The following is a 10,689-nucleotide window of genomic DNA, read 5'->3' as shown; positions in this document are numbered from 1 at the left end:
TGTATATGAATATATTATTAAGAAAATATTAATATATAAATCCCAACGGCACGATAATGAAAGCAGATACTTAGCCACATATACCTAATTCCTTTTGAGCGAGTACTTTCTTGAATTTCAGGAATTATGAGAGTTGCATTTAAAAACCTAGCAACAGCAACCAGATCACAGATCTACAAAACCAAGAAAAATGTCAATGGTAGAAATGATCAATTAATCTACTCTTCATTAACAAGAAGATCAATATTAACTACACACAATTAATTAATTAATCAATTCTCTGTAGCATATGAACATGATAGGATCAAAGAACAAATTAAAGCAGGTAAATTTAGAAAAGAGTGATGAGAATGAAGAGAAGAAGAGCAGCATAAAATTTTCATTAATTCTGGTTCAGGAGTATGAGTTCCCATAAAATTTTCCTTAAGGATTTTCATGAGAGGAAGACTTAACTTGGATTTTTTGGAATATTCAATAGAAAAATCAGTTAATAACACTAAGATTATATTCACAGAACTGCATAAAAATGAGCTACTTAATCATGCTGAAAATAACAACTTCAAGTTTTAACTTCTAACAAAAATGAGGATCTATAAAGAAATACCTTCTCAGCAACAGAACTCATATGCATTTCTATTCCCTATAGCAAAGTTCCACACCCCCAGCTCAATCAACAAAGAAACTACCTTATTCTCTTCAGTGGCCCCAGCCGCAAGAGTTTCAAGTGCATTTATTCTTGATTGGTACTTCTCCTCATGAGCCTTGAAAATATTGTTTTGCTTCATATATGCAACATAGTAAAACAGTCATTCTTCAAGGATAACTGAAAAACTTGAATTCTCTAGGGAGGCAATGAACATATAAAGTTAATTTTACATTTTTTATGCTTTCTGCTTGATGTGAAACACGCAACCCAATGACTTGCAGAATTTTCTTCAACAGGCAACCTGCACGTTGAGCCTAGAAACATGCAAATAAACTCAACAACTGTTTATCAACAAAACCAATTTGGCAAGCACAGGAAATAGCATTGACATGAATTATTTATTGCAGAAGTATTCAGCCCTCCAACTATTCTTTAAACCCAACTCCAGCAGCGGCACCAACTTTGATTATGCCCGCAGCAGTGACAATTTCAACCATTTAAGCAGAACTCAGCGATACTAAGATAGAGGTGCTTACTAATGGAATCAAAATAAGAATGCAGAGATAAACAAAATGCAGCAAAATTAAGGGTAGAGAACATTACAGGTTTTCGAATTACAGAATTGGAATCAAAATGGAGAGTGGCGCTGTTGATGGTAGCTTCAATGGCGGAAAACCCCAAAACAGAAACTGCAGTAGCCAACTCTCACGGAACAGGAATGGAATTGGAAGAATATGGTGGTATTAGCGGCTCAGGGAAAGGCAGAACGGTGACAGCGATCGCGGCTCCAGTGAAGGTGACGGCGGCTTTTCCTCCTCGTCGCAGTCCTTGGCTCACGTCTCCCTCATCTCCATCTCGGGCTTCTCTCAGTGACACAGAGCGATGACCTCGAAGCACGACGGCGACGCGAAGGCGGCTCCATGGACGGGACGGCAGTGATGGCAGCTCCTCCTTCTGACCTCCATCGCGTCTCTCTCTCGACGCCTCTCCTTCATCCCTGTTCAACCGGGACCAAGGCGGACTCCACGGAACGGCCGCGACGGGCGGGCAAGGCGCGGCGACGAGCGGGCAAGGCGCGGCGACGAGCTGGCAAGGCGCGACGACTCCCTTCCTCTCCGCTTCTCTTCTTCTTCCCGTTTCCCCTCTACAATTATTTTATATCGTACCATGGCTACAACTTAAACTATAATTAAAATGAATTTGGCATTATAAGTGGTCACCGGGCTAGTTTTTCATCCATTATTGAGTTATTAAATCATTTTTTATATTATTTAAGTTTTAAATTATTTTTTATTTAAAATTAATAGTATTTAACTTAATTTTTTATTTATAAAATTAAATTTAAAATTTTAATATTTAAAATAAATTATATAAAATTATTATTAGTTTTTAATTATTAAAATTTTTAAAAGATAAATTATTTAAAATTATAAAAATATATAAAAATCTTCATTAATTTAAACTCAAATGATTAAAACTGCGATTACGTTACCCTCCAAAACCGTGATCATAGACCCTTTTAGGCCACCCTTTTGCAAAACCGTGATCATAGGCACTTTTTTGTCACTGTAAAAAACCGTGACCATAGACACCTTTAGGTCACCCCAAAACTGTGACCATAGACCTTTTTAGGTCACCCCTCAAAACTGTGACCATAGACCCTTTTAGGTCACTTTTTTTCAAAAACCGTGACCATAGTCCCTTTTTGGTCACTGTAAAAAATCGTGACCATAGATCCCTTTAGGTCACCCCTAAAACCGTGACCATAGACCCTTTTAGGCCACCCCCCAAAACCGTGACCATAGACCCCTTTAGGCCACCCCCAAAACCGTGACCATAGACCCTTTTAGGCCACCCTCAAAACCGTGACCATAGACCCCTTTAGGTCACCCCCCAAAACCGTGACCATAGACCTTTTTAGGTCACCCTTTTTTGAAAAACCGTGACCATAGCCCATTTTTTGTCACTGTAAAAAACCGTGACCATAGACCCCTTTAGGTCACCCCCCAAAACCGTGACCATAGACCTTTTTAGGTCACCCTTTTTTGAAAAACCGTGACCATAGCCCATTTTTTGTCACTGTAAAAAACCGTGACCATAGACCCCTTTAGGTCACCCCCAAAACCGTGACCATAGACCCTTTTAGGCCACCCCCCAAAACCGTGACCATAGACCCCTTTAGGCCACCACCCAAAACCATGACCATAGACCCTTTTAGGTCACCCTTTTTTGAAAAACCGTGACCATAGACCCTTTTTGGTCACTGTAAAAAACCGTGACCATAGATCCCTTTAGGTCACCCCTCAAAACCGTGACCATAGGTACTCTATGGTCACCCTTTCCAAAAAAACCGTGACCATAGCTTTTTTTTTTTGGTCACCCTAAAAAACCGTGACCATAGAGGATCTATGGTCACGGTTTTTTACCGTGACCAAAAAAACCGTGGCCATAGACCCAAAATGTTGTAGTGGATGTAGCAAAATATGCTTCTTTCTCAATCATTTTATTTACGGTTGCACAAATTCTAACAAAAATTTCCTTAATTTCTTTATGTATGTTGGTTTAAATTTGATAATTTGAATTTAAGTTAGTTTAAAGTTAGTCCCAAATTGAATCCGAAAAATCACCATAGGAATTTAGCATGGGGTTCAATGAAAGTACCATTTGATATGAATTTGTATAAAAAATAGAAAATTAAGTAAAAGTTCAGAGTGAATAGAATAAAAATCTTTAGAAGTAGAATAAAAAAGAAAAAGTAAAATTTTTAATCGGTTCCGCTACGTTACCAACAGCATTTCTGCCAACATCTGCCAACTCTTATGTATAACTATGTTTAATGGATGTGTCTTCGTGGATGTGTCTAATAAAAATGTATTTTTCATGGCTGTGTTTAATAGAATTGTCTTTATAGATATATTTTCTGGATGTGTCTCTTTATATATGTGTTTAAAATATAATAATTAATTATTGTTGGCAATAAGTTAGCAGATAATATGTTGGTAACCTATACTTTTCCATTTTTAATTACATCATATATATATACTATTACATCATATTTTTATTTATAATATAATTTTTTAATTGAGTTATAAATTCAATACTAATCCTATCACAAAATTATCAAACTTTTAGTGATAAAATAATTGAATTTCTTTTAAATACAAAAAATTAATTATTACGATAATTTTTACGTGTGTTTTGTTTTTGTTCTTTTCAAATCAAGGTCAGAAAGCATTATTATAGGACCAATTTTCTGATGTCTATTTCTTTATTCTGATTTTTTGCAAATTTATTTATGTTTTATAATAAATTTAAAACATTTAAAATTTATTAATTTTATACTTTTAAATTAAATATTAATTATTTAATTTTTTGATAATTAAATACTTTTTTAAGACATCATAACACTATCTTATTAAAAAAAGACGAAAATAAATAAAATAAATTAAAATCTTAACATGCGTTCCTAACTTCCTACGCATGAGAATGTACTACTAATATACTAATATGCCATCTCAGCCTCCAATTAGAAACACCTCTAATAGCAAACTAGCAAAGTGAACTTATAAAAAATAATTAATCAAAGCTACAAAGTATTTCCAATTATTTCACTATTTGTAAAATTATAATTATACTTTATAGAGATGCATCCAGAAAATAAAGTTGAGAAAAAGCTGTCCAATCATGTTCATTTCTGCTGACATAAAAACGATCTTCTTTTCCATCAGTATGATAAATTGATAATAATTGTATAGATTCCTACGAAGCTACGTCAACGAAGTGCTAAGTTTATTTAATTATTAACCTATCAACTATTTTATATCGATAGAAAAAAATAGTCTGAATTTATTTTATTTATTATTTATTAATTATTACCTTCATTTTATTTTCCGTTACTAACATTTTGATTTTACATCTACCTAACTATTGCATTCACTTTAAGTTGCACTACCTCCAATTGAAAATAATGATATAATCTAAGAAAATTTGGTTTTTCATAAAAAGAAAAACAAATTAAAAATTTTAATAATATTACTCAAATTATAGTTTGGGTTTTCAGTTAAATTTTTAATTTATATGTCCATTACAGATATTAATTATTTTTAATTAAAAATAAAGAAATTATGTTTTAGTTTTCATTTCAAGTTTGATTTCTTTAATCAAAATGAAACTTAATTAAAAATCATACTGACATGATTTAGTTAAAAAGAAGATACGAAGAGATACAGTTGTGATATATGGACATGGAATATTCATAAAACATATATAGGAACTTCCTTAGAAATTAAATATCATACACATAAAGTTAAACTAATTCAGATCTAACAATTAATATATAACATGTTGGAACATGAATATATAACAATTAATAATAATTTTGTCAACGAATGAAACATGAATATGTAACGAGTGAAAGCGGCAATCACATATGGGAAGGCATAGCTAGGTAAGTGTGGTCCACCACTTGCAATATTTCTCAGAAAGGAAAGGAAGGACGCAATTATTAAATTGATGCTTTTGTTTTTGTTTTTGCATATATAATTGCCACTTTGCCTCAATACTTACTATCATCATTCATCATAAAACAAATTAAAAATCACATATTCAGAACCAAGAAGGCATGGCCAACAAGATCGCTCTTGGAACCACCAGAGAGGCCACCCAGCCAGATTGCATTCAGGCCCTCGTGGTTGAGTTCATAACCACCTTCCTCTTTGTCTTCGTCGGCGTTGGTTCCGCCATGGCCGCTGGTAACATATACTATTCTAGGGGGGAAAAAAATCCTCTAATGAGTAGAATAATTGTAAAACAATACAGTAATTATTATTGAATTTGTAACTTGCGAGTCGTATTTAAAAATGATTAATCTTTTACTTTCTCATTTTATTCACATCTTCACTTTAGAAGAATATAATTCTCTTTCTTAACATATTATATCAACTAACATAAATTTTAGATGTGTAAGTTTTAAATTGTAGAATTGTGTATTTTTTTAAAATTATTATACATGTGTGAAGTTTTTGTTATTGTTGCTTTTTTTATTCGAATTCTAGTGCATACAGAAATTTATTGGCTAACAAATTTATAATAATTGATGAGGTGAGACTAAAACTGACATATTTGTAACTGATTGTAGACAAGCTGAGTGGAGATGCGCTGGTGGGCTTGTTTGCCGTGGCCGTGGCACATGCACTTGTGGTGGCTGTCATGATTTCAGCCGGTCATATCTCCGGCGGGCACCTCAACCCTGCCGTGACCCTTGGGCTGCTGGTCGGCGGGCACATCACGGTGGTCCGATCGGTCCTTTATTGGATAGATCAGTTGGTGGCATCTGCAGCAGCTTCTTACCTTCTTTACTACCTTTCCGGAGGACTGGTAATAATTATAATAATATTAATAATAATTTCAGTATTTATGCACAGACCTTGGTTTCTACTTTCCATATCACCCTTTGTACTCTCTAGTTACTCTTAAGTTAACTATAAAAGTTTCGACGGTTTAAACTATAAAATACATCAAATTGTTAATTCTAATAACTTTCTTCAACAATACCAAGAACAACCAATCAAATTAAAACACATTATACTTTAAATTATTTATCTAAATTTTAATATTAGAATAATCACCCGCATATCTAATGAATTCTATATATCCATTATTTACATTGTTTAGTATTTTTCATTATATACTTATACATTTCCAAAAATAAAAAGTGCTTTGTATTATGTATGTAAAAAAATTACTTACAAAATTAATTATTATATATGTATGTATTTAATATACCAAGAGTATAATTAATTAAAATTTTTTTCTAAAATAAAAAAATAATTCAGATTAAATAGTTTAATTTTGATATACTAATTCTTATAATCGTATCTATTTTTTTGGATGACTATTTATGACATTAATAAAAATAATATTTATTTTTTATAATATAACATTATATAATTAGATTTAGGCGTAAAACTATTTTACATTCCGGTATCAAAATTAAATTCTATAAATTTTATCTGAACAATGAATTTTGCATGTGCAGGCAACTCCGGTTCACACTCTAGCAAGTGGAGTTGGGTACACTCAAGGGGTGATTTGGGAAATAGTGTTGACTTTCTCGTTGTTGTTTGCTGTCTATGCAACTATGGTGGATCCAAAGAAAGGAGCTCTCGCTGGACATGGGCCCACACTTGTTGGGTTCGTTGTTGGGGCCAACATTCTCGCTGGTGGGGCCTTCTCTGCGGCCTCAATGAACCCAGCAAGATCTTTTGGGCCTGCATTGGTCGCTGGTAACTGGACTGATCACTGGGTTTATTGGGTTGGGCCTCTCATTGGTGGAGGCCTTGCAGGTTTCATGTATGAGCATTTCTTCATTGACCGTACCCATGTTCTGATCCCTCGTGATGAAGAAAACTAATATGAAAATTGTATTTTGGATTTCAAACTTGCACTTTCCTTTTACTTGCTTCTATATATATATGGTGGTGTATTTTATTTCTTGATCATCTAGTCTTTCTTTTCTTTATTAGTGTAATTTGTGTATTAGGTGTTGAGAATGTCTCCTTTATGTATAATTAATTAATTATTACTTAGTGATCTTCTCCTAATAAAACTTGAGTAGTTGAGTTTAATTTCTTTTTATTAATCAATGATTCAAAATCTAAGCTGCTATTATGCGTTATCATAGTTTAAAACGTAATTTCCAGTTTACATGTTAGTACCCCAAATATTTATTCCTATCAGATATTCCTTTAAACAAAAAGTTATCAATTTCCTATTAAGAAAACACGTTGAAAATACATTATTCATTTGTCGGTAATTAAAAAAACAATAATTATCCAAATCAGTCCTAAATATTTAAAAACAAATATTTTAGTCCAAAAAAATTTAATATATAGATTAATTTTTAAAATTTTACTCCAATAAACAAATTACTTTTCAATTTATTTTTAATAGAATAATTATCCAAATCAATTCCCAAAAATTTTGAAAATGAACATTTTAATCCTTAAAAAAATTAATACGCAGATCAATCTACAACATTTTACTCTGTCAATTATAACAGTTCTCCGTCTATTTTATTTTTATTATATGTCAATATTTATTATTATTAACTTAACTTTGTGTAAGTAGAAAATGACACTAGCATATTAATACACTCTTTTTATTAAAAACAAATAAAGTGAATAATGATACTTTAAAATCTAAATTAAAATATTTTTTTAATACAAACATATTTTTTAAAATAAAAAATAATATTAAGAATTGATTTATGTATTAATTTTTTTTAAACTAAAATATCTGCTTTTGAAATTTTTAAAGACTGATATAGATAATTATTTTGTCGAAAAATAAACTGAAGACTGATTTATACGTGTCTCAGAATAAAATCTTAAAGATATTTTTGTATATTAATATTTTTTGTAATCTAAAATGTCTATTTTTAAAATTTTTAGAGATTAATTTAAATATTTTCTCTAAAAAAATGTTCAAAAACGCAACAATTTGTACTATTGATTTAAATTTTGTCGATTTCTTAAAATACTAATAAAAATCGACTGAATTGAGCCCGGCGATAATAAAAGGAAAAAAAATTTTCAATTTGTAATAAAAATGACATCGTCAATTTCACGGAAATTATTATTCTTATGGAAAAGTAGTTGGTGTTTTGGAAGAATATTGGAGGATGAGGGGATTTACCAGGTGGTGGAACTGCCGGTCAACACGCAGGGGCGTGGTGACCCTGCTACGGTGCAACGTGTCCCACCACGCAGGGACGAGATGACGGGACCGGAATGCAACGTGTCACACCACGCAGGGGCGAGATGACGTGGCCGACATGCAGCGACTGGCACCACGTAAGGGCATGGTGGAGCTGGCGTGGCAGAGTCCCGATGCACCACAGAGGGCGTGCTGAAGCTGCTGGCATGCAGGGGACATGTCTCACCCTGGTAAATAGCATGCAGGGCATTCAAGCTCTATATAAACGGAAGCCTTAGCTTTGTTATAATGAGATAGAGAGTGTTAGTGAGGGGAAGGAGAGCTTGGTCTCTTGCTCCATATAAACAGAAGCATTCTTCCAAAGAGGGCTGGGTGCTGCTTCACCACCGTGGAGAAAGGGTGAAAAAAATAGGAAGCAAAAAAAGATATTATTTTATTTTTATTTTAAAGAATGGTTCGTGATTATAAAGCTCTAGAGGAACATATTATAAATTATTTGGATCATCCAATCTATGTAAGTTGCTAAATTATAAGGTCGGAAGGATAATATAATTTTATTGTGTATTTTTATTTCTGTTTTTTATGTTATTTAATTTGTTTAAATATAACTTTTTTTGTTAATTTTAAATTAATTTGCTGTTATAAAAATATTAAAAAATTTAATTTCCCTGTTATTTAATTTAATTTTAAATATTAACTTTTTTTGTGTATAACTATTTATTATACAATAATTTTTTATACGACAAACTAAAAATTTTTTAAAAAAATATATTTTTTTACGATAAAAATATAAAAATAATACTATAATAAAATAAATAAATAATATATACATTCTATAAATAAATGTGGAACATATTCAAAAGTTTAATACATAATTGTTAAAGTAATAAATAAATAAATATTAGAAAAATATATGTAGCTTGTTATTAATAATGTTAGAGAAATAAATAAATGTCGGTGCACGAAAAAAAATTATTTTAGCTATGCTAATGCACTTGTAACTATTGAAATAAATAAATATGTAAATATTATTATTAATTAAAGTGATCACATACATTTTATAAATCCATTTTTTAATGTTTGTTTATTAATAAATGAATATTTATAGGTAATATAACAAATATAATTTTGTTGATGCAGCCCAACAGAAATTTGTTGGTGCGTAAATTGGATCAGCCACAGAGTTGGAACCCGAGGGTTGAAAACTACTTACGTGCCACCGGATTCTACCACGTATCTAGGATTGGGATGATAAGAGGATCTCACCCGTTGTTAGCTGCTCTGGTTGAAAGGTGGAGGCCGGAGACTCACACTTTTGTGTTGCCGGTGGGTGAGGTTACGGTGACATTGGAGGATGTTGTACATATATTTGGCTTACCAATTGATGGAGAGCCTGTGAGTGGATGGACTGACAGTAGTAGTGATTTCGTTCAGAGTCAGAGCATGGCAATATTCGGTCGTCAACCGGTGCTCAGTCGTAATTCAAAATCCTATATAAAGCTCGGTTGGGTTCGAAGTGTCAGAGATGAGGAGCCGTTGGACACTGAAGAGTCCATAAGGAGATACGTGAGATGTCAGATTTTCTGTCTGTTAGGGTCGACCCTATTCACAGATAAGTCGACCGCATATGCCCATGCGAAGTATCTACCATTGCTTCGCGAATACTTGCCTGTTGCATACTTGCCTCTATCCGCTGCTGTGCGAATACGGAATAAGTATATCCCGCACGTTTGCGTTCGTAAGACTCAGCACTCTTCCGCGTAAAAAGTTTATTTAACCGATAATATGTTGCTCGAACTAGTGCCAACACAGGTAGATTACGGGCACCCTTCAACACTGAGTTAATGCACTCGACAAGGTTCGTCGTCATATGGCCCCATCGATGTCCCTCGTCGAATGCCAATACCCAATGTCTAAGTCCAATGGCATCACACCACCTGGCATATGCCTCGCCTCGCTCTTCCAACCTCTTATAGTTGATGTTATACTCCTCCACCGTTCTTGAATACCCAATATTGACCACAAGCTTCTGCAAGTGAGGGACTTTGAATGCGCGTAGGAAGTTGCTGCCGATGTGCCTTATACAAAACATCCACCATGCTCTTGGAGGTTGCCAGTCACCTCCGGAACGATTTACCGCTGCCCGAATTGACTCATGCCGGTCCGAGATCATACCCACACCATCTTTTCTGACAACATGCATTCGCAGATTCCTTAGGAAGAAGTGCCACGCATCAGCTGTCTCCCCTTCCACTAAGGCAAAAGCAATAGGCACAATGTTCTGGTTCCCATCCTGTGCAACAGCGACCAGAAGTGTACCTTTGTAC

The 10,689-nt window shown here is 33.4% G+C and overlaps 1 protein-coding gene and 1 long non-coding RNA gene across 3 annotated transcripts; one reads left to right on the top strand and one right to left on the bottom strand.

Annotated features, from left to right (window-relative positions):
* Positions 1–12: 12 nt before the first annotated feature.
* LOC107470794 (uncharacterized) lies at positions 13–1,788 on the bottom strand. 2 transcript variants are annotated; one of them, XR_008004130.1, is made up of 3 exons: positions 1,250–1,788; positions 877–960; positions 13–779 (listed from the first exon to the last, which is right to left on the bottom strand). It is a non-coding gene; the product is annotated as an uncharacterized LOC107470794 (long non-coding RNA). The 2 variants fall into 2 exon arrangements; XR_008004129.1 differs by having other exon boundaries at positions 14–173; positions 605–779; positions 877–1,788.
* Positions 1,789–5,183: 3,395 nt separating this feature from the next.
* Positions 5,184–7,272, top strand: LOC107470781 (aquaporin TIP4-1). The gene is made up of 3 exons (XM_016090203.3): positions 5,184–5,397; positions 5,784–6,022; positions 6,684–7,272. The coding sequence occupies exons 1-3, from the start codon at positions 5,268–5,270 to the stop codon at positions 7,056–7,058; spliced, it is 744 nt and encodes a 247-aa protein (XP_015945689.1). The 5' UTR covers positions 5,184–5,267; the 3' UTR covers positions 7,059–7,272.
* Positions 7,273–10,689: the final 3,417 nt, after the last annotated feature.

This window comes from Arachis duranensis, chromosome 10 (genome assembly GCF_000817695.3).
Source record: "Arachis duranensis cultivar V14167 chromosome 10, aradu.V14167.gnm2.J7QH, whole genome shotgun sequence".
Classification (NCBI taxonomy): domain Eukaryota; kingdom Viridiplantae; phylum Streptophyta; class Magnoliopsida; order Fabales; family Fabaceae; genus Arachis; species Arachis duranensis.
The sequence above is the reverse complement of the archived record's forward strand: the minus strand, read 5'-3'. Positions and strand labels throughout refer to the sequence as shown.